This window comes from Pleurodeles waltl, chromosome 10 (genome assembly GCF_031143425.1).
Source record: "Pleurodeles waltl isolate 20211129_DDA chromosome 10, aPleWal1.hap1.20221129, whole genome shotgun sequence".
NCBI classification, from domain to species: domain Eukaryota; kingdom Metazoa; phylum Chordata; class Amphibia; order Caudata; family Salamandridae; genus Pleurodeles; species Pleurodeles waltl.
Genome location: NC_090449.1, coordinates 797,695,816 through 797,720,421, shown reverse-complemented (window position 1 = coordinate 797,720,421; position 24,606 = coordinate 797,695,816). Strand labels below are relative to the sequence as shown.

The window sequence follows — 24,606 nt, the reverse complement described above, 5'->3', positions numbered from 1 at the left end:
GTTTGTTTAAATCTAGTCTTCAGATATTTATTTGTACCCTTCTATTTCAAGAAACCATTTATTTCAGACTTATTCCTAAAAACAAAGAATAGTACACTTGCATCCATTTAGTGGAACCTGTGGACTAGGTGTTCTGTGATGTTCGGCTATATGAATCGTTCTGTCAGTTGTGAATTGAAGACTTCTTTGCATAATTGTAAAGTTGTCGCGACAATACTTAAGTAGGTGTGCAAGTCTTTATGTTCTGTTGCGTGAATCTGCATGAATACAGGATTTACATCCATCAAATAACATCCTCAGCCTGCCTTGTTCTCTGTATTTGGCAGCTCCTCGAAACTGCTTGCCTTACCCAATTCTTATATAAAATTGAATGTCATCGGTTGTCTTTTTTACTTACTTATTTGATTGCACCCACTTCAACAAATAACTTGTAAACCCTCTTTATTTTGAAACTGGTAATCAGCTTACTGCATTCCATCTAGAACTATGATATCTTCATATAAAACAATCATATCTCCCTCTTACGTCCCACCAGCGACCCACATCATACCTGCCTCCATCAAATCCTATCAAACCTCCAACATACTTTTGGTAAGGCAAGGAAGATTTAACACTGAAAACACAGGACTAAAACCACTGAGAACACTTCAACTCCGCTTCAGGGGTAGTACCTCATAAATGTAAATACAATAGAACATTCTGGGTTACTTGAATTTATGACAAGTCTACATGATGCTTTAAAACCGAGAGGAAAATGATATTTGGCCCTTCGTCTATTATTTAGAATGAAATAAAACTATGATACTAATCCGTTGGAAAACATTATTTCCCATTTGCACATTCCTCACATTTCTGCTGCTGTATAGATTACCATACACTATATGAGGTAGTTTCAATTCACATACTGGAAAGTTAATGTTTATTGTAAGAAAAACAAACATTTGTGGTCATTCAATTATGACTAGTCTTGTAATAAGTATAGTTTTACCTGGTAGTCTGGTTCTGATGGATACATCTACCTGCAGATTCCTCACCTTTTGAATATTTAATGTGGCAGTCTGGATCCATATTCTTTTTCATTTAGCTCTTCCAAGCCATTAGGTGGTGCCGGCCCAATGTTCCCTCTGCATACAGTACTGTGTACCATCATTGGAGCCATAAAGTGCCCCTGCTGGCGTCCTGAAGCCAGTTCAGTTTTTTCCCCACCATCAACGTGTTCCGGAGTTAACGCTACTAAGAAAAAGAGAGATTTTTATTTGACGATTTCTCTCTGTTTTGTTCCTGTATAGGTGCAGCTCCCATTATGATGTCTCTTCTGAGGCGTTCTGGTTTCAAGCCATGCAGAGATTGTGACACTCATGAAATCTGTCTGTGGTGCCGAGGTTCATACCACAACTTTGTGGCATGCATTCCTATCGGGATGCATCCTAAGGTGCTCAAGGAAAGAAAGTCGAAGATTATTCTCCCTGAAGTGCAATATGAATGGCTGGATGTTGTAAGTCACACCCAAAACCAAGGTCGACATCTTCTCTATCTTTCAAGTCCTCCTGGAGAAAACACAAAAAAAGGAGGAGGCTTGGATCACAGCGACAGTCCTAAAAAAGTAAATCGCCATCTCCAAAACATGTGACTTCACAGCGTCCAGAATTGGATATTAAACGTCTGCTGGAGAATGATCAGGCAGCGCTCACTTCGACCAATCTGGTGCCTGCGGCTCCATCAGGCCTGACACTAGCCTTGGATCTTGTTACTCCTGCGGCCTCGTCTCCAAAGACCAAGTCAGATACTCAGTAGCCCGAATTTGTCAACCTTTCTGGACACCATGTTCAGTATGTTTAATCTGGCCATGTTCCCACCTGGTGCACATTTTAGACCCATTGGTTCTCTGACTTTTGGAGGAATGCAGATGCCATTTCAGCCAACACTGTTCACTCCCTTCTGCTCAAAACCACAGATCTCTTGGGTGAATCCACTCCTGACAGGATCTGCACGGGGGATGACGTTACCTCTCCTTTTGGCTTGAATCTTTTGGTGCCAGAGACAGTCATGTCTCCAGTGCCGCAGTTGACACTATCTGTGCTGTTTGGTACTCCACCGGCTCCGCAACCGATGACAGATGGGCACACAACCTTTCTCGCTTCCACGTCATCCTTTCTCTCTGCCGCCATCGCGGCCTCATTTGAAAGGCTTTCTTATGATGTTTCATAGGTCAAAAAGAGAGGTGCAGAGGGTTTTGGAAGAAGGATGATTTTACTTTGGTGAGACTGGATGATCAAGGTGATGATGACAGTGATGGTGATAATGGCCTGCCAAGTGAAGATCCACCTGTTAATGGCCTAAATTTGACAAGTGTCCTGGACACTTCTCCTGCGTGGGAGCTCCTCTCTCCTGCAGGCATTCCTCATCTGGAAGAAACCTCCTGCTATGCACTGGTAAGAAAAGCTGTAGATATATTGTACTTACAACTACCATCAACAGAAATTAAGTCTAGGAGGCCCTGAATTCTTCTAACCATGCATCAGAGTCTCTTCTCCCATTCAACAAAGCCCTCACTATTTTGGCGTTTTGGAGGAATTCAACTACCTCCCCAGTGGTTTCTAGATCTAAGACTGGAAGGTATAAACCAGCACCTGGAAATTCGACCTTCCTTCTGGCCCACCCATCCTCTGTAAGTTTGGTGATTCAGATCTCATGCTCTACGAGCATTCCTTTCCACCCCTGTGGATAAGGAGTCTAAGAAAATAGAGCAACACGCTAAGAAAAAAATCTCAGTGGGCAGCATGGCTTTGAAATCTATCAACACCACCTGTTTGTTAGGAAGATACATATATGCTTTGCTGGAATCTGCACAAGCAGTTACCTCCACCTCTCAGACGACTTTAGAGAACATTTCTCTGAGGTGATTTCAGATGAGCAAGCTGCTGCAAAGCAGGTCTTCCAATTAAGCGTGGATACAGCCGATTCAGTGGCCAGTGCCATGGGCACGTCGCTGTCACTTTTGCGTTATCTTCGCTCAGGAACTTTGGATGCTTAAAGGATACTCAGTCTACTTCATTGTACTTATCTTTTGATGGTTCTTTCCTCTTTGGAGCCAAGACAGACTCTGCACTCCATAGGTTCAAGGACAGCAAAGAAATAGCCATATCCTTTGGTCATCAGTCACAGCTAAGGGATTACAGACAGTTCAGAGAATTTGAAGGCTTTATCCATGGATTTTCATTTAGAGGAAGACAGCAGTACGACCTTCAACAGCAGCAACAATCTAACCCACCCTATGAGCAATACGAAGGGCTGGGTTTAGGAAGACAGCCTGTCCTACCTCTTCTTCATTTTTCTCCACTTCCCCAGCCGCAACAGGGAAGCGGCATTAGTTCTGTTCTACCAGAACACACTCTACCAGTTGGAAGGTGAGTATCTTCTTAGTGACAAACATGGAGGACCATCACTTCTGACCCTCTTGCCTTACCAATTATAGAAAGGGGTATGCTCTGCCATTCCAAAAACCACTCACTCCCATTTGTCCGAGCTCAGAGTCATTTTCTCTGGACTGTGAACAAATCCTTCAACAAGAAGTCCAATCCTTCCTACTCAAGGGTGCATTGGAATTGGTTCCAGTGCGGGAACGGGACAGGAATGCAATTCCAGGTATTTTCTGATCCCTACAAATGATGGCAGCGTTTGTCCGATCCTAGACTCAGGATATTTAACTGGTTCCTCAAAGAGGAAAAATTCAGAATGCTCTAATTGTGCTGAATGCAGAAGAGTGGATGATGTCTTTTATTCATGGTTGGATACGAGCACTAGCAGTTTGTGGTCCTTTTGACTGGCCTCACTTCTGCGAGTCTTTACAAAGATTATGCGGAGGTTGGGGCCAGTTTCAGAGGGAAGGGAATTCCTGTATTCCCTTACCTGGACAACTGCACAGCACAAGGTCCAGGACTCCAGAGATGATGTTTACAACTCTGTTGTATGACCTGGGCTTTTCAGTCAACAAGACCAAATTTCAAACAGAAGGAGGGTGGAGCCACACTACCTTTCATCCCAGCACTCAATTTGCACATGGTCAGCGCAGTCCATGATAACACTTACTTCTGGCACAGTCTGTGCTGTAGCACGTGTTTCTGGATTAACACCTTTATCAGTAGAGAGCAACAAGTCATTTTGGGGCGGCCACGGGCTACGCTGAGAAAAACAGGACAGCAGAATTGAGCAGAACTCTGAGCTGATTATCCCCCAGTAGAAAAGAAAATGTAAGCATCATTTCATTGTGAAAAAATACAGAATTTTTCAGTGTGCAGCAGAGAACACAACTACTTTTTAAAATGACGACTGTTTGCAGTAAAGCATAATAGCCATTTATTATACCTGCTACGATGAAAGAAATGAGATAGATAAAATGTATCTTTGAATAATAACAACCTCTTCAGCAGATAACAGCTAAATACGTCCGTTAGAAAGCTCAGTGGATTCAGTAAGAATTAATAGCACAATTCATTTTATGCAGAATACTAAAACATGGCTGTAAAGCCTGGCGGTCGGTGTTAAAGCAACGGTAATACTGCCAAACAGGCCGGCGGGAAAAAAAATGGAATCACGACCATGGCGGAAACCGCCAACATGGACAGCCACTTTAACACTCCGACCGTCACGGCGGTACAAACACTGCAGCGGTAACTGCCAACAGACAGGCGGAACACAAGGTTCCGCCCACTGTCATACAACACGCCTATCCGCCATCTTTTCCGGGGCAGAACCAACGCTATCAAAAGCACGGCAGAAACAGTACACAGAAGGGAAACCAATCTCCTCTCGATACCCAACGAGGAACCAGAACACCATGGAGCTCGAGTTACAGGTCCTGCCCATGCTGGTCTTCCTCCTTCTGTATCAAGAACAGTACGGACGCCGTCGATGACCACGGTGAGTACTGCACCTACAACACAGGGAAGGGGGGGAGGGAAAAGAGAGTAACACACACACGCAACACGCAATATCTCCACCCCCACCCTCACCCACAACACCATACACACAAATACATGCAGCAACATTACATATACACCCCTTCACCCCCTGGAAGAAAGCAAGGACAAAAGGAAATGATTGTAACGAGTGTAATCAAGAAAAATCAGATAGTGCAATTTCTAAAATCAGTATATACAAATATGTACACCAACTACACAAATCCGGATAGTGTTCCAATCATTGTCCGTGGACCAGTGGTCCCAAAATGCATGGGCGAAGCCCACACAAGATAGCTGACTCGAAACGGAGAGAACACTGCAGGGGCATCAGATCGAAATTAAACAGGCACCTCAGGGGGTGTGGGGGGCACCTCACCCGGATGAACGCACAACGTCACTGCTGCATGAGGGGGCTCCATGCCCATTGCTGTATCCTGTAGAGTGCAAAGCCACAGTCTCAAGTCTTTCCAGTGGGTGGTTTGCCCACTGCTTTATCCTGGGGAGTCCAAAGCCACAGTCTCTCAAGTCTTTCCAGTGGGTGGTTTGCCCACTGCTTAATCCTGGGGAGTGCAAAGCCACAGTCTCTCAAGTGGATAACAGCCTCGACTGGTTCTGGAGGGGGCTTTGTGCCCAGAGTGCTTCATCCTGCCAAGGACTGAGGTAGTGGATGTCAATCTCCACTGGTTCTGGAGGGGGCTTTGTGCCCAGGGTGCTTCATCCTGCCAGGACTGAGGTAGTGGATGTATCTCTCCACTGGTTCAGGAGGGGGCTTGGTGCCCAGAGTGCTTCACATGCAGTGTGGCTGGTCCCATTACCTCACATGGGTGTGTGTGCCACGAGATTGCCTAGGAACAGGTATCATACAAGCCATGGAGGCAGAGACATACCCCACCCTGCTGCGGTTTCGCCTGCCACCTGCAGGTGCAAACAGTGATGAGTCATGCCTCATGGAAGCTGGGCAGGGTCCAGGAAGTCTCCTCCAGCCTTGGACGGCTGCCCATTGGGGATGGTAGCCATGTCAGATGTGTTGGCACTGTCTGAGCACATTGCGGGGCTGGTGGCGGTGCTTGCGGCGGTGTCTGTGGCGGAGGTGCTGGCGGTGGTGCATGTGTCAGCATCTGTTGAGGGACACAGCAGAATGTCTCCTGCAGCCTCGGACGGCTGCCCACTGGGGATGATGCTGGGGACTGTTGCTGAGGCAGCAGATGTGCAGGTGGTGGTGCAGGTGGCGGTGTCCACCACCATACAGATTGGTGTAGTTGTTGACAAGAAGGGGTGACTCTAGTCCCTTAGTCGGAACCACTGTGCCCTGTCCTGACCTACTTTCGGCTTGTGTCCCTTCCTCACCTTTGATGTTGCTGCAGGTGTCTTGCCACTGTCCCCTTTTGGCTTGGAGGAGCCCTTGCTTGCTGGTAGGTGTGGCTTCTACCTCTGGAATGTGGGCACCTTCTTCACCTTGGCAGGTGGCGAAATGTCCTTGGCCTCACCAGGTGGTACACTGGCAGCCCTGATGGGTGGCACACTCGATGACACCGCAGTTGCTGGCACCACGGTGCCTGGGGATTTGGTGGCTGAGGTGCTGGGATGGGACCTGGAAAGCCTGGCCCAAGGGGAAGGTCGGGGGGAGGTGTAGGGAAGAGGTCAATGTTAGCCAGGAAAAGTTTTTAATGCACACTGGGACAGGAAGATGGAGGGTGTTTGGGAGTGGAGGAAGAGGTAGTGGTTGTAGGAGATGTACGTTTGCTGAATTTGGGTGAAGGTGCATGGGCCGGAGGCTGTTGTGAGGTGAATGGCTGTGGGGTGGGTGTGTGCCTGCGTTTGTGTACTTTGGGAGGAGGGCTCACAGACACACTGGGAGAGGACACTGGGGATGTGTGAATGGTAGTGGGGGTGGTGATTGCACGTGAGCGGTGTGTGGTGATGGGCGTGCTGGTGATGGAGGTAGTGGCTGAGGATGTAGTGCATGCAGGTGTGAGTGGAGACGAGACAGGGAGGAGGAGGACGTGGAGGAGGGGGACACAGAGGAGGCAGTGGATGTTGCTGTGTCTGCATGGGGATGGTGCTTGTGTGAGTGCCTGTGCGATGTGTGGTGCTTATGTTTGCCATGTCCACTCTTGTGTGTTGAGGAGTGTGCATGCTGGTCTGATGGTGTGCTTAGGATAGGCTCAGGTACAGGGGATTGGGTCTGGGTGGAGGAAGATGGAGGGGGGAGGCTGGACACCGGGACAATGGCTGCCATCAGTGCTGAGGCCAGAGCCTGAAATGCTCTCTGTTGGGCCGCCTGCCCAGAATGAATGCCCTCCAGGTACGAATTTGTTTGTTGCAAATGCCTCAATACCCTGGATGGCATTCAAAATGGTAGATTGCCCAACAGTGAGGGATCTCAGGAGGTCAATAGCCTCCTCACTGAGGGCAGCAGGGCTGACTGGGGCAGGGGCTGAGGTGCCTGGGGCGAAGGAGATGCCCACCCTCCTTGGTGAGCGGGCACGGGACACACGCTGAGGGGCTGCTGGGAGGGCGGTGCTGGTAGCGGAGGTGGCGGCTGTACCTGTTGATGCAGTGGGCACAGAGGTGCCCGCCACCACAAGGGAGTCGCCGCTGTTGCTGGTGTATGCTTCTGTCCCCGTCGTGGAGCTCCCCTCGCCCCTCCGTCCCACTGGTGGCGTCAGACTCTGTTGCTTCACCCTCCAGGGCCATGTGGGATGCAGCTCCCTCCTGCTCCGGTGCCACTGCTCCTCTGCCAGATTATGCTAATGCATGCAAGAACAGGGTGACAAAACAAAAGGGGGGGAGACATTAGAAACACATGTTCAGTGCATGCAACACCACTACCGTTGGTGGACACAACACATAGGGAGCAGCCCTATGCACTAAGCCATGCACTAACAGTTCTTAGGAAATTCACCTGCCCATGGGGGACGATGCCTAAGCCCAATTGCTGCACACCTGGAAGCCACAGGAGCCTGACTAGGTGTAGATGTCTATTACCAGTAGTGGGGTGCCATAGAGCTTGCCTAACATAGGACCTAGCTTACGAAGTTCGCCCTGGCCTAGGGGAACCCACAGCCCACTTCCCCCACCCAGACATCTCGAATAGCGCGCCGAGTCAGCTGAATGAGAGTGTACGCACCCCCTTGTGGCTGCTGTGATGCCCTCAAGCGCCCATCCAACTCCGGATAGGCCACCGCCAGGATCCAGTACATGAGGGGGGTCATGGTGCGACGGGCACCCCTTCCACGTTGGGAGGCCATCCCCAGCTGGGCCTCCGCCGTCTACTTGCTCCAGCGTCGCAGGTCCTCCCATCTTTTCCGGCAGCGGGTGCTCAGTCTATGGTAGACCCCCAGGGTCCAGACGTCCTTGGCGATGGCACGCCAAATACCCTTCTCCTGGTGGGCGCTGACGTAGAGGAAAAGTGAAGTTAGAATGGATGTTACTATCCCGTACATTTCATCTCATGCATTGCCAAACACCTCCCACCCTGGGCCAGACACACACACACACACACACACTATGCTGACATGCTGGCCTGTCCCCCTCCCCACCCTCTTCCATCCACGACACTCCATACAATCATGTGTCATCCACCATGCTTACAGTGTACTCACCTGTTTGTCTGGAGGACCATACAGTTGCGTATACTGGGGGAGGACCCCATCCACCAGTTTCCCCAACTCCTCCGAAGTGAAGGCAGGGGCCCTTTCCCCAGACACTGTAGCCATTGTCGCTTCCAGACACAGGTCAGAGCAGCACTTGCAGTGTAGGTCATCTCCTGTTGAAGGTCAGGTATGAAGTGAGGGAAACAGTTAGAAAATGGCGGCCATGCTGAATTGCGCCACGTTTTTCCACCGTCTACCGCGACAGTGTACTACGCCAGCGCAGTTACCTCATTTCCCCTTGTCCCAACTTACAGGTCAGGCAGCCGCCATTTCAGGGGGCCACATGGCAGGGGAAAAAACTGCGTCACACATATTTAGGCCTGGAATACGGACAGATAAAGGCACATTGCGAATTTCCAACGTTTTAGCAAATAACACATTGTGATACCTAAGTGTTGGATGACCCTCTGCTCACTGTTCTCCTACATAGGGTACGTCTGCTGGGGCAGGTGATGAGATGGCAGCAGCCTCCGGTATACAGACCCCAGGTGGACCTGTCGACAATGGAAGAGAGACACATCATTATCACTTACAGACTTGATCGTGCAACAATCCTGGAACTGTGCACACAGTTGGAGCTAGACCCGATGTCGGCTATCTGCCAACCCACAGGAATTCCCCCTCTAGTGCAGGTTCTGTCTGTACTCCATTTCCTGGCCAGTGGGTCTTTTCAAACAACAGTGGCCATGGCATCAGGGATGCCCCAGCCAATGTTCTCTAACGTGTTGTCCAGAGTGTTGTCTTCCCTGCTGAAACACATGCGCAGCTACTTCGTTTTCCCTCAAGTGGAGGATTTGCCAACAGTGAAAGGTGACATCTAAGCCCTGGGACATATCCCCAACATCATTGGTGCCATTGATGGTCCACATGTGGCATTTGCCCCTCCCCCCCGCAGGAATGAACAGGTGTACAGAAACCGGAAAAGCTACCATTCAATGAATGTGCAGATGGTGTGTTTGGCAGACCAGTACATCTCCCATGTGAATGCCAAGTATCCTTACTCAGTGCATGATCCTTACATTTTGAGGAATAGCAACTCCAGAGGCACTGTGTGTGGCTAATAGGTGAGCCCAAGGTCCCAACACAGTTGACATAGGTGTCTCGGTATAGGGTTGTCCCTAAGGGTTAGTGTCTGTCTAACAGTTGTCCCTCGACATTTGCAGGTGACTCTGGTTACCCCAACCTGTCATGGCTCCTGACCCCAGTGAGGAATTTCAGGACAAGGGCAGAGGAATGCTACAATGAGGCACAAGGGTGAACTAGGAGGATTGTAGAACGCACCTTCGGCCTCCTGAATGCCAGATTCCAGTGCCTCCATCTTACAGGTGGCTCCCTATACTACTCACCGAAGAAGTTGTGCCAGATAATCATGGCCTGCAGTATGTTGCACAACCTGGCTTTGCGACGCCAGGTGCCTTTTCTGCAGGAGGATGGGCCTGATGGTGGTCTTGTGGCAGCTGTGGAGCCTGTGGACAGTGAAGAAGAGGTGGCAGAAGAAGAAGATGTAGACAACCAAAACAACATCCTCATGCAATACTTCCAGTGAGACACAGGTAAGAAGATGTAACCGCTTCCCACATCTCATACTATTGTTGGAGCTAGCATAAGTCTGCCATTTTCACTCAGTGTATGGACCCTGACTTGTTACTTTGCCTTTCCATTTCACAGATCTGGGTCCCACTTGGTGCCCTCTGCTATGTTTACTGCTGGCCTACAGCTGTGTTAAATTGGTATGTGAACAAGTACATTGACATTGCTATATTCCAGAGGTTTTGCAATTACACATTTGTGAAAGCACAGACTGACTCCAGATTGTTTGGTGATTCAAGGGTGTTTATTTCTCTGCAAATAAGTGGAGGGGGTTGTGAAATGGGCTGGGGTGATGGTGGAGGAATGTCCATGGCAGAGTCCAGTCTATTTGTATCAAATTTGCATTGTCCAATGGGGCATAGGAAGTGGAGCAATGGCAGTTTAAGGTGGACAGGATGACAAAGTGGGACAGAAGGGTGACATTCAGGGGGGTCTTATTTCCTGGCGGGTGTCTTGGCAATGTTCTCTGTCTTGTTCCTGGATCTCAGGGACCGTTTGCAGACTGGTTCTCCTTCTGCAGGGGGTGGGGTGCTGGCGGCCTGGTGTTCCTGTGGCGGTGCCTCCTGTCTACTAGCGCCGGCGGAGGTGGCGGGCTATTCATCGTTCAGGCTAGTGTCAGGGGCCCATTGGTGTGCCACTGTGTCCCTCCTGGTGTTGACAAGGTCTGCCAGCACCCCTGCAATGGTGACCAGGGTGGTGTTAATAGACTTAAAGTCCTCCCTGATCCCCAGGTAGTGTTCCTCCTGCAGTCGCTGGGTCTCCTGAAACTTGGCCAGTACCGTGCCCCTGGTCTCCTGGGAATGGTGGTAAGCTCTCATGATGTTGGAGAGTGCCTCGTGGAGAGTGGGTTCCCTGGGCCTGTCCCCCCGTTGCACAGCAGTCCTCCCAGCTTCCCTGTTATCCTGTGCCTCTGTCCCCTGAACCGTGTGCCCACTTCCACTGACCCCAGGTCCCTGATCGTCCTGTGTTTGTGGGGTTGCCTGGGTTCCCTGTAGTGGTGGACACACTGCTGATTGATGTGTCTTGGGTGCTGTGGTGGTGTTTCCTGAGGGGGGAGGTTCTGTGGTGGTTTGTGACTGTGTCGGGGAACCAACTGTCCCGAGGTCCCTGATGGGCCGGGCTGGTCATCTTGATCCAGGTGTGCAGAGCTGCTGTCATCACTGTGGGCCTCTTCTGTGGGGGGACTGGATATGTCTGGCACCTCCTGTCCGGTGATGTTGGGTATGGGTCCTGTTGGGGTGTGAATGCATAATCTTAGTATCTGTGTGTGCCATCTTGTGCAATGGGTGAGTTAACCTCTACTCATGTGCTTGCATTATTGCCGTGGCCCTTGTGTGATTGGTGATTTTGGGGCATGAGTGAGTCTCTCTACTGGACATGCTTTGGTGATGGGTGTCCATGCATTGGTGTTACAGGCAGGGCTTTGTTTTGGGATTTTTGGGTGGTGGTAGTGAGGTATCTGTGGGGTGTTGGGGTGATGGGTGTGAGGGTGGGAGTATGTGATGGCATGCAGGTAGGGTGGGGGATATAGTAGTAAAAATTTGCCTTACCAGAGTCCAGTCCTCCTGCTACTCCTGTGAGGCCCTCAGGATGCATGATTGCCAAGACTTGCTCCTCCCATGTTGTTAGTTGTGGGGGAGGAAGTAGGGGTCCACCGCCAGTCCTCTGTATAGCAACCTGGTGTCTGGATACCACGGAACGTACCTTCCCCGTAGGTCGTTCCACCTCTTCCTGATGTCATCCCGTGCTCTTGGATGCTGTCCCACTGCGTTGACCTTGTCGACGATTCTCCGCCATAGCTGCATCTTCCTAGCAATGGATGTCTGCTGCACCTGTGATCCGAATAGCTGTGGCTCTACCTGGATGATTTCTTCCACCATGACCCTGAGCTCCTCCTCTGAAAACCTGGGGTGTCTTTGAGGTGCCATGATGTGGTGTGGGTGATGTGTGAGGTGCTGTCTGTTGTGATGTGTGAGGGGATGTGTTGGTGTGTGTTGTTTGAGGTGCGTGGATGTTGTATAAGTGATGGTGTTGTGTGTCTGTGGATGCTGGTGTTGTGTTAGCTAATCTCTCTCTCTGGCCTTCTTTCAAAATTTTGGTTGTAAGGGTTTGTGGGTGATGTGGGTGTGTGCTTTATATTGGATTGGGTATGTGTGTGTGTGGTGTGTGTATGTGTATCAGGTGTGTGTATTTCGATTTGTCCAATGTGGTTGTGTTTTGTAAATGTGTGTGTTTTTTTAGCGCAGTGGTGTGTACCGCCAATGGATTACCGTGGTTGAATGACCGCCGCGTTGATTCGTGGGTCGTGATAGTGTGGGCGTATTCTTGTTGGCGTGACGGTGTGGGTTTTGGTACGGCCAGTTTATCACTTACCTTTGTTGTGGCGGACTTGTGTGGGTGTCTGTATTGTGGCAGATTCCGAGCTGTGAGTCGTAATACCTGTAGCGGAATTCCGCCGCCGCAACGGTATGTTGGCGGTCTTCCGCACAGCTGAAAGCTGGATTTACCGCCAGGGTTGTAATGAGGGCCTATGTAATGATTAAGCAATCCTGAACAAGAGAAAGATGTTGACTTCTAAAAAAAAAAAAAAAAAAAATTGTTGCTGAAAAGAAGTTAAAGCAGGCTTCCTTTTACAGAATGAGAGGTTTTCGACAGGTGTTATTAGTACTTCACTATCTTCGATGCCAATTAACGTTCCCATCCACTGATAGTAGAAGGGAGCCTCTCGATGAACACATAGGCTGGCCTTTATAAATGTGAGGATGAGCGCTCAGCTGCCATTACAGAACAGGTACAAAGAATTTTCAAGAGTCCTTTTCCTGTAGCCACAGAGCTGTGTTTTACACTGCAGAATTTAATTGGACATTATACAATTAGTGCCTAAATTCAGCCTATTGTGTAACTCTATTGTGGACTCTAAGGCCAATAAACCTATACCTATGTGAATGAAAAACGATTCTTGCTTATATATTTTGGCTTTCCAATCCTCTAAGTGTCTATGATGTTTTCTAGGTTTTGAGGCAGAACTCATGGAAGTCTACTTCACTGTACTAAACCACGACCATTGACCGTGATACCTCGTTAAATTGATAGCATACTGCTAATTCCTTACAAACAGCAGGCATTTCTAGATCTGACAGAGAGATCTACAGAAAATTGTGCCGTTGGCTGTGGCAGTACAAGAACTGCGTATTATTTGTTTTCCAGCAGTGGCGAACGAAAATTTTAGGAGGGAGGGGGTGGGTGGGAAGCATACTCACACTCATACTTATTCATTCACACACGCATGCATGCACATCCATTCACAAGACTCATCAACATTCAAACATACACGCATGCACCAAACATTCATTTAAAAAACACACACACACTTGCCTTCAGCTCGGAGGCCCCAGGAGGGTTGGGACTGCTGCCGACCCTCTCTGGCTGACCTTGTGACCTGGTCAGCCAGAGAGGGAAGGCAGCAGTCTCAACTTCGTCACAGAGTGGGATGGGGGTCAGTGAGGTTGCTGACCCCTCCCCACTCTGTGACAAAGTGTCATGGATTGGCACTTGCACTTGGCGCTTCAGGGCTTAAATCTGAAGCGCCCAGGTCGCAGTCAATCAGTGATGCTTTCCCTCGTCACCGAGGGGAAGGGCCTCGAGGCACCTTTGCTGAGCTGAGGAGGTCACTCCCATTGGAGCTGTGACCTCTTCAGCTCAGCAAAGTTCAGCTCATACAGCCAGGAGTCTTCGCAAATCATGCATGTCTCGCTCCTGGCTGCCTGGCCGGAACATGAAGAGTGTCTGTCAGGCTGACCTTTTCTCAGCCTGACAGACACTCTTCATGAAGGGCAAAAGGTGGGGGGGGTGGCCCCTCCGCCCTACAGGACAGGACGCGGCTGCTTTCCAGATAAGCCATTTAATGGAAATCGGGAGGGGGCATCAGTAGCCTGTATCAGGTCCTTAGGAACTTTCCTGTAGCAGCAAAATACTGACCACAAAACTCAAGGTGAATTTGGGACTGCTGGTAATCCAAATAATGACCTAAACAAAGTGCATAGCACTAGATTTAAGCATCTTCAGTATTTTCCCGAATGAAGATCCAGGCCATAAAACAGAGGGTAAGAATTTTACTTCATTCACAGAATAAATAGAGTGGTCTGTAGGCTTTACTGATTTTGTGTATTCCCCTCAAATATATAAATCAGAGAGGCTGGTTTACACTTTTAATGATTGAAAGGTGACATATGTGTTTACCACAGTCTCCAAACTGGTACCCAGAATAGTTATTGCCAGCTGAACTTGGAACCAAAGTACTTTTAAGATACTATGTTTCTGTTTTATGGTTTTACCATCTAAAAATTATAACCTTACTCTTCCATTAGTTCACACCTAGTTTGTTAGCCCAGTTATATTCCTCCAGGTTTGTCTGTCATAAACCCATACAAACCCCCATCTCCATCCAGCCAAAATGACAGTATCACCAATGTACTGTAGTACGAATAAGTGTTTCAAGGCGAGTTTGAGTAGGAAAACTCCAGCCTTACTTAATTCTGCGCCTAGATCTGCATTGCATACGCTATATAGCAGGGCTGCCTGCTTCAGACCTCGGTTTGTGTACATTTTATGACTGAGAGATGAAGTACTACTCCTTTTTAAACGCACCTGTGTGTCTATATCACTTTGAATTGAAAGGATCAAAGGCAGGAGTAATACCAGTCAACCAGCTTTTTCCAAACAGTCCTCTGTCCACGCCATCGAGGCCCACCATATAATCCAGGAAACGAGAAAAAAATAGGGTCCTTTGTGATGTAAACAGAGTGATGGACCAATATGGTTAGAGCTAAGATATTGTCACTGGTGACATATTTTGGTGAAACAAGGTTACCTAGTAGGTTTATAGACTGGTTTTAGTAGACCATCATTCCAGATAATGAAAAAGTGAGTCTAAGCAAACATTTTTGCCTCTGCATCGAGAAGGGAATGATGCAATAATTACATGGGACACCAGTCACCCCTTTTAATGAAGGGTGTAGTACAGGTCCCCCAAAGGAGTCAGGAACAGCAGCTAACTGTAGTAAGTAAAGTGGAGAGAGTCATTGTGGCCACAAAATGTCAGATTTGAACAGCATGGCTGGTAAGTAATAGGAGTCACAAGCATTGCTCTGCTAAGATATTCTATTTTTTGGGTTGGTATCACGGGTTGATGTTAAATCATTTGTATCTGTATTTGGACTAACATTTAATAAATGTATACAACTAAATCATCTTGCTAGTATTTATTCACATTCAGCATTGCTTTTCACGTATGGTGCTTCATTGTTTATTCGCTATTTGCTAACATGACCTCAAATCTTTGCTCAGATAGCCAGCACACAAGCTTCCTTTACCTTACAAATCTCAGCTATATATAAGTGGAGTGAAGTTGTGTGTAGCACCTTCTGGCTGTTATTCAGAGCTCTTTTGTATGAGATCCAAGCGGTGGGATAAACCAGCTATTTCTGTTAAGGTCTCATTGCCCGCATCTGACCTTGTTTTAGTCAATTGAGAAGATATGTGCAAAGCTAGAAAGTGACCCCCTTTCAACTTACAAAAATAACTCACTCTCTTTATATATAGATAATACATTCTGCAGCTGAACTGTACACTGGTGTGTTTTTACTGCTCAAATGGCAAACAGGATGCCCTTACACATTTTACACGTTTTATAGACTCAGTGGCATGATTATTAGCTACAAACTTAAGTATTGAAGGACTATTGAGTATAGTAATGTAGCGTCTGTGGCAATTACTTGGGGGGCAATGGTAGCTGGATTTCAAAATCTAAGCATTACCCATTTAGACAAAGCATAATCTATGACTGGCTGGCAAAACGCGAGAAACATGTGTAGCAAGTGAGAATATAAGAACATCATCATACATAGAGACTGCAATGGTGATGGGCAAATAATTATTTTATTTGAATAAATAGTCTGCTATTTTTTCTGATCTTTGTGCCTTTACTAAGCCATCTTAATACCTATAGAACTCTTCAACCTGTTCATCATTTTTAACAGCTGAGGTTTAACTCACAGGCATGTGCTAAACCATTAATGAATTGGTTGCTGATTACATTTCTTAAAATAGCAATTAAATGGACTTCAATGGTTTTCTTGTCTCCAGACCTAGACTCGAAATAACGGTTGCCCAGCAAAATTCATGGAACTGTGCAGAAAATGGGCTTAGTGGTAAGGGTGGTCATGGCCTTAAATTTAGAGAGAGCATTTCATTTCAAGTTATGACATGTATCCCTATTTAAGTGATGATGCAATGTTGCTATTATTGACATGTTTACAAAGTGAATTATAAATGAAGATTCAACCTAAACACGGGTTGTTTGAGGTATTTGATAGCATAATCTGAGGACGTCATCTCTCACGGGAATAACCGGTAAAACCAGTATGAATAAGTGATTTCATACTACGGTGAATCAGGGCTTTACAACAAACTTGTAGACCAATTACAAAAGAAAGCCATATTGGCCATATGAGTGTGCCAAACTCCATTTTTTGTTTGGTGGGCTGAACTGTAACAGAGAAAACATGGCAGGAAATATATACATCAGCAGAAGGACCCTGAAGTACATTTAGAAAGCTCTTGACAGCCTCTGAGATTAAACTATTCTATCCATGCATGATTTAGGCATAGCATAGAATTAGAAGCAGATGGTGTAAAAAAAAAAAAAAAAAAAAGCTGCCAGTTCTCTGCATTGATAAGCAGGCATATGTCAGAAGATAAGCAGTTTTGGTCATTGGCCACTCAGTGGTGAGGTAGGGCTTGTGGCTGGCTTCTTGGTGTTAGATTATATTGCAGCACTTTAAAAGTTATAAATGGTTGCTTTGAAATCGTAACCTTTAAGCATGAGTCCAGCAATGCAACACTAATTCACTAGCCATTGCTGAATGAAGGTGTTATAGTAATACAGGTCAGAAATTCCAATAACATAAAACAATAATGATCACTGTTGGAAAACATTATATAATATATAATCTAGTTCACGCTGGATCATGGAACTATATTTGGATCTAAAGGTCAGATAACCAATCTTTCTGTTAAATGTATTCACCCCTTTGATCTCTTTAGTCCACAGATGTTAGCAAGCATGATCTTGAGCCAGCCGGTACTAATTTCTGAGCTGAATTGAGAGGCAGACCTGCTGTTGACTTCTCAGATGTGGGGTTCTGCAGTGCAGGTGCCTCCAACCAGTCCATGAAGTTTCCATCACTTCCAGGTACCCCAGCAGTAAGGCCTTATTTGTGCCCACTCCTTGAAAGTTAGCAGCATCCTTAAAGGGCTCCATTTTTACCTTTTCTCCTCAAAGTGATTGCCAGATCCTCCATTCCTATCCCTGACTAAAATTTAGACAGAGATCCTTTGTTCACAATCCATCCTTAAGGGTACTTTTCCACAAAGTCATTTAAAAATAATTATTGATGTACATTGTTTGCTTGCATTATGAGAGTAAATTACCAACCATATCGTGAGTTGGAATGGGCTGTGGAGTTGTTTGTGAATACTCAGAATCTCTCAAATTTTTAATCAACTTTCAATGGTATCCTTAATATGGAATGCTCCCTACAAGCCATGGGGGTAGATTTACTCCCTCTTAAAATGGCACTATATAATTTTTTTTTTTACATATGTATAAATCAACTTTTGAGTGAAAATGCATGCTTTGTAAATTCTGTGCTTCAATTTACACTTTGGAACCAGAGCATTTGGGCACATACATGTTGAACCTAGGTTTGCAAATGTCTTTGTGAATCCACTGTATGTCGTTTTCAGCTAGGGACAAGTAGATTAGGTTCCACACAACTTTGTTTTGCATGAGAACAAAATATCAATTGTAATTTCCTGCTACATATATGTATGGCTATAAATAGGTAGTGTTGCTATTAACTAATGTATTCCCAATTTATCAACCTCAGAATGGTGAAATGCGAAATCATCCTTGTCAGCATTCCAGTCTGTGGTCTGCAGGCCATGATTTTGCACAATGCTGTTTGTTACCTTACTAAGCTGTAATTATAGCTTAACATTCTTACACGGCGCATATGCAGTATGAGCCTGGTTCAAAGTTTTTGGGCAAGGAATATAATTGAGAGCAAAAAGGAATATCACCTTTCTAGCAAAACAACTCTCTCAGCTAGTTATTTAACCCTACGATTATATACATACCATATACAATTTCGTCCTCCTGCAAAAAGAAATTGAAGAAGAGACTTCATATTATTGATCAGTCGGGATGGGTCTACATTATTTCACAGTGTTGCGATGCCTCCGCTTTAAGTATGAGTACTGGTTCACAACAGCAGAGTAATAGTAGTGCATGTACACACAAAGTTCTTGTCCTCATATTCAAAGCAAAGTCTACCGGAAGATTACTTATTTGAGATAATGGCCCTCTAACACCTTACCCTGGAGCTCCAAACTGGAAATTCCTGATAAAGGTCAGGAAAAACTAAGGGCCTGGCTGTTTTAGTACTGTTCAAAACTCTTACTGTTTTCCTGTCCTGCCCTGTGGTCCTGTCTCATTCCACCAGCACTTGTCAGTCAATAATTCACAGGCCTTTGTAAGTAACAAATGTATGCATCGTCCACATTTCTAGCATTCCCACTGGGATTGTTTACAAATGAAAGGTTTAACAAGTATATTCAAATCCATGTTTCTAGTATTGTGAGAGTATAACATGATTTTGACAGTGTCTTGCTAAATGAGTCAGTTGTTTTGTTTTTTATTTCCGTAGTTTCAAAGCATTTTCCTTTTCTATCCCACAGGTAATTGTGCGAGGAGGAGGACATATCTTACCGTATGACCAGCCTGAAAGATCATTTGACCTGATTCACCGATTCATATCTGGATGTGGATGGTAGCACAAATGATAGATTTTAAATTGGATATGATATCTATATGTCTGTGCAGTTAGAGTTGTGTCTGTAATTTACCTTACAATATGTAATACTAATTGAAGGTGGTTTGAATGAAGAATACTTCAGGCACGGTCTGTCACAACTGAAATGAAGCTACAAATGTGTTTCTTGAATAAAGTGCCATCATTGTTTGCTCTGTTGCAGTATTGTTAATTGTATTAAAAAATATGGCTCTGGAAATGAAGAATGTTACTGTAGTACATTGCTGGTTTCTTTTTTCATTGAATAGTTTTAGTGGATTTATGAAAATACACCCAGCAGCTTAGAAGAAAAAGAAAGATACTATTAGATTTATTTAGATGTCTTGTATACCTCTAATGTATATAACAGTGTTTATTGGTTTACTACTAAATACCTGTTAAACTCCCTTAAATTCTTTCATACCTCATTAAATTGCAAGTATGTGCAAGTTTTCTGCGTTTATTCCTCCTTCAACACACTTTTAACACAACAGTTAATACAAACTCTTATGCTAAACATGTATTCCTTTTGCCTCTGCTCCTTTAGAAGTATTGTGATGAAATATAACTGAACAATGGACGGGGCCAAGCCATAATAAAACACAACATTGGCACTAGATTCTCAGGGATCACTTCTATTCTCCTTTTTGATAATATTATTTTAACATGACACTTTTATTCTGTTAATACATACATATACTGTCTGGTTCTGTCACTCCAGGCCTTCTAGACATGTGCCCTGTGTGCCACTGAATCCTTAGTGACAGGTCCAACATTCTAATTATTCATGAATTCATGCTCTCTCTATTTTATGTGGTACCCAGTTCCACCCATTTAAAAGTTTCAGATTTGTTAACTTTAACCTGTGATCTGTAATCCCTCTGTTGTGGCTTTAAGATATTTTTCCTGTTAAGCATGATAGACCCATCTTGTAGTGGTATTTTTCATAGTGATCTTGAACTATTGGTACTGAAAATGTGTAATCATTTGAGACATAGGGCTGAAATTGTTTCAATAGGGCTTATAGATATATGGGTATATCTTCTCAAAGTAATTTATACAGCTTCAACATTCTTTGTCACTTTATAAAATTGGGTGTATTTCTTTCTCTACTAATGTCAAATTGCACACTGTTCCCTGTATTTTACTTCCTTTATGTACCCTTATAGGCTTTTTTCCTCTTTCAGAGAAGGTGAAGTTAATGGTGACCTTTGAAAATTAGAGAAACGTATCATTGGATTCACTAAAATCAGCTGCCTGTGTCCATAGCTTCCAAATCCAACTCTTATTAAGTAAATATTCAAATCTTTGGACTCAGAGCTTGCTCAGACCTTATCGTTAGTGAGTAGAATGTTCACACTAACAATTAGCACATATTTGAGATCCTATTTCTGGAGCCCAGGTCTATGCAGTATTGATGACACAGAGTCACTATCTAGATTTAGTAGTAAACTATCAAATACATAATTCAGCTTGGGTGCCATTATCATCTTCACAATTTGGGTCCTGTCCTGCATTGATTAACACTTACTCCATTTGTATCTGAACTGCCATGAAAGTCCCCCTTGTTCCCCTTGGAATACCTGGACGTCTAGATGGTTATTACTTCCCAATTTACAGTCACTTGGGAAATGACTAACATTTCATATTTAAACCTATTCAATTAATATCTTTTTTAAACTTGTTCTCTGCCATGATTAGTTATTTGACATGAGTTACAAAGGTCTCTGAGTATGAGCATAATTTCATCCATGTGCAACAGCAGTTTAATCTCTTCACCTGTTGATGACATTTCTTTTGAACAGTATTTATTTCCGAAAGCTTTTAACAGAGCCTCTTGTATAAGAAAGACTAGTAAGGAAGAAAATTGACATCTGTCTTGTTGCTTTTAATTTGTTAAAAGATTCACACCAAGGTCCGCTGCAGATCACTTTGGATGTTGGGGGATTATATAGAAATTTAAATTTATCTATAATCGTTCCCTTAATCAAGACATCTTGATACTTCATAAAACTTTTATACCAACCCTGTCAGAAGTGTTTTATGTGTCTGTGGTATGTGAGTTTTGGTGTACTCTTATTTTGCCATAAGTTATGTAGCAAAGGTTGGAAGTTGCTCTGTGCGGAGCTACATAGTGCAACACCCACCTGTTAGCCATGAATCACTACAGGTGTCAGTGTGTAAATCTGTCTTCAATTTTAACTCATCAGGACCGGGAGCGGTGCAGTCAGTATAGACTTTGGTGCTCCCTGCCTGAAATCATCACCTTATAGTTAGTGGATCAGTTATAATGATGCTGAAATATTCTCATAAGAATGACAAAGATTTTAATTTCAACGCTTTATATAAAGAATTAATAGACAAATTACCGAAAAAGGTGCCATGAGTAAGTTTAGCGGTAAGGTATATATGTCATAACTACCAAGAACTTAGTACAGTTCTAAATGAAATCCTGCATAGGTTCGCCTTCTAAGGTCAGGAAAAGGGGAGATTTCTTTTCACAGAAATCCGCTTATATAAGGCTTTAGACAAAGACTTTCATACATTCAGTGTGAATACTTGGTTCTCAAGGTTTGGACCAATAGAAAACAAGCTAGAGGAAACATTTTACTATAGAATACATTCAAGGAATCTCTCGCAATAGCAATATATTGAGATTCCCACCATTCTCACAGTAATAGTTTTATAGTTAAGCTGATACATTACTTTGACATAAGCCTGGGGCAGTGAGAACCGCCCTTGATTCCGTACCGCAATATATCTTCTCTGAGAACTTTCTACAGACTCTAGTGAAAACTAGGCAAGCTTTATTCAAAACAGGAATTAGTAGCAGTTATTCCATTATATATTGTTACATTGGGGCAATATGGTGGGCAGTGTAAACACAATTTAATTTTGGCCTAAGCTCAGTTCATAATGCTCTTTTTAATGACAGAAAATCGACTCCCAGTGATGATTTTAATCATCACTCAAACTCTTTATTTCAACAATTCTCTCATCAAAGTTGGGTTCTTGTGCTTAGTCTTTCCTAGATCCTTCATGGTGTCGCTTTGCATTTCTTCAACCATGACAACAAGTCTCTTCCGCTTTCTTCCTCTCGCTGCTGACAGCTTTTTATACCCACAATTAATCCCCTTCTGTGATGAAACTCTAATTTCTAAACTTCAAGACGATGAGCACACATGCAGTAATAATTGGTATGATCAAGAGAGGGTTTAGTAGTTCAACTTCAAAATTCCTCCTCCTATACTACCCAACCACTCCCCTATCTTGACAAATCCCTTAACAATGCTCCTAACCCTTCCCATGGTCCTGTTTCTTTCAGTTCGGTTAATTCATTCGTTATGTCAGTGATGTTAGCAATATAGCTGTCAAGCTACTTATCTATGCAAGTAATGTATGTATAGCATTCTAGAGCATGAATGATTTAGCAAATTCCGCGTTTCTTCATGACAAGTATATCCAATGCAAGGCAATTTTGCATAATCATAGCTCTTACTGCAAGCAATTCCTTATTAATCACTGTGAGTGCACCCACAGTATTAGTTTCAAGTTGATAAATTAAATTGGAAAGTTTTCTGATGTTCACATCCTTCAAAGCTACTCCTATGTAAGGTATAAGTGGTCTAAAAGTATCACTAAGATTCTACCTAATTCTTCACTTATTTCACCTGAAATATTTCTCCAAAGAAAAATCGAACTCCTTAATCTGATGATTCCGGGGGGGAACGGATGTGGCATAACAACTGCCTACCCACATTTGCATTATCAGGAAAAAAAAATAATTTACTGCACACATAACAAATGCCCTTAATGCTGACTTCTAGATTAGAAAAAGTTTCCCTTTGACAAAATAATTATATTCACACTCACTCTATCCCAACCTTTCAACTGTCTCATTTCTATCAGACTACTGTACTGTGCATAATGGTCCTTCCTTAGTGACTTCAATGCTTAATCTAGGGGACGTTTACTTTAAGATCTCCTTACATTTCCCAATATAGTGCTCAGCAGTAGTCTTTCCTTCTCTTGCTATTTCTATTCTGATCCTATCAAATTTGTCTACAGACACCCTCTCATCTTGATTACCTCTGTAAGTTGCATCATGCAAGCTATGATTAGCGATGCTCATGTAGGTCACAGAGTAAAGAATGTCAGCATATATTCAAGCTGATCTTTTGATTTTGACCCTTTGTGGGGGGTGAGAAGCGTTGGGCCTGTGGGATCTTTGCACTCTAACAAGGACCACGGCTTCAGTCCGGAATCGGTGCACTTGGTTCTTCTCGGTTTTTCACAAGCCTCTCCTTTCAAGGATCGAGGGACCGGATTAGTTGCCACTTGGCATGGTTGGAGTCTCAGCAGAGAGTCCAGGCCCTGGTAGAGGAAGTCTTTGGTGGCCCTGAGACTTCAGAATACGGGGCAAGCTCAATCCAAGCCCTTGGAGACACTTCACAAGCAGGAATATACCACAAGGTCCAGTCTTTGCACTCCTTAAGACAGAAGCAGCAACTGGAGGGCAACCGATCAAAGCACTGTCGCAGGCAAAGGGGCCGTACTCCTCCTCCAGCTCTTCAGCTCTCACCTTGGCAGAGATTCCTCTTGAGTTCAGAAGTAATCTTCAAAGGAAAGTCTCTGTTTGTCACACAGGATCCTGCCTTGCCCAGGCCTGGCTCCAGACTCACACCAGGGTGTTGGAGACTGTATTGTGTGAGGGCAGGCACAGCCATTCAGGTGTAAGTGTCAGCTCCTCCCTCCACTCTAACCCAGATGACCCATCACGATATGCAGGATACACCCCAGCTCTTTTTGTGTCATTGTCTAGTGGAGATTCACAAACAGCCCAACTGTCAGTCTGACTCAGACAGGGAATACACAAGCAGGCAGAATCACAGAATGGTTTAAGCAAGAAAATGCCTACATTCTAAAAGTGCATTTTCAAACGGACAATTTAAAAACCAACTTCACCAAAATATATATTTTTAAATTGTGAGTTCAGAGACCCCAAACTCCAAATCTTTATCTGCTCCCAAGGGGAACCTGCACCTAATAGTTATTTAAAGGCAGCCTCCATGTTAACCTATGAAAGAGATAGGCCTTGCTGCAGTGAAAACCGAATTTGCCGTTATTTCACTGTCAGGACATGTAAACAAATCAGTACATGTCCTTCCTTTAACATGCACTGCACCCTGCCCATGGGGCTACCTAGGGCCTACCTTTGGGGTGCCTTACATGTACAAAAAGGGAAGGATTGGGCCTGGCAAGTGGGTACACTTGCCAGGCCGAATTGGCAATTTAAAAGTGCACACACAGACAGTGCAATGGCAGGTCTGAGCCATGTTTACAGGGCTACTCGCGTGGGCGGCATAATCAGTGCTGCAGGCCCACTAGTAGCATTTGATTTACAGGCCCTGGGAACCTCTAGTGCACTTTACTAAGGACTTACTAGTAAATCAAATATGCCAATCATGGAAAAGCCAGTTACACACG

At 44.9% G+C, this 24,606-nt stretch overlaps 1 protein-coding gene across 2 annotated transcripts in view; it reads left to right on the top strand.

The window, feature by feature from the left end:
- The window catches only part of CPVL (carboxypeptidase vitellogenic like), a 627,001-nt gene extending 607,433 nt beyond the window's left edge, over window positions 1-19,568 (top strand). For both annotated transcript variants that reach the window (XM_069211457.1, XM_069211458.1), the window contains exon 13: window positions 19,007-19,568. In XM_069211457.1, coding sequence (XP_069067558.1) covers window positions 19,007-19,102 — 96 coding nt within the window. In that variant the 3' untranslated portion in view covers window positions 19,103-19,568. The remainder of the gene's footprint in view (window positions 1-19,006) is intronic.
- The last annotated feature ends 5,038 nt before the right edge of the window (window positions 19,569-24,606 follow it).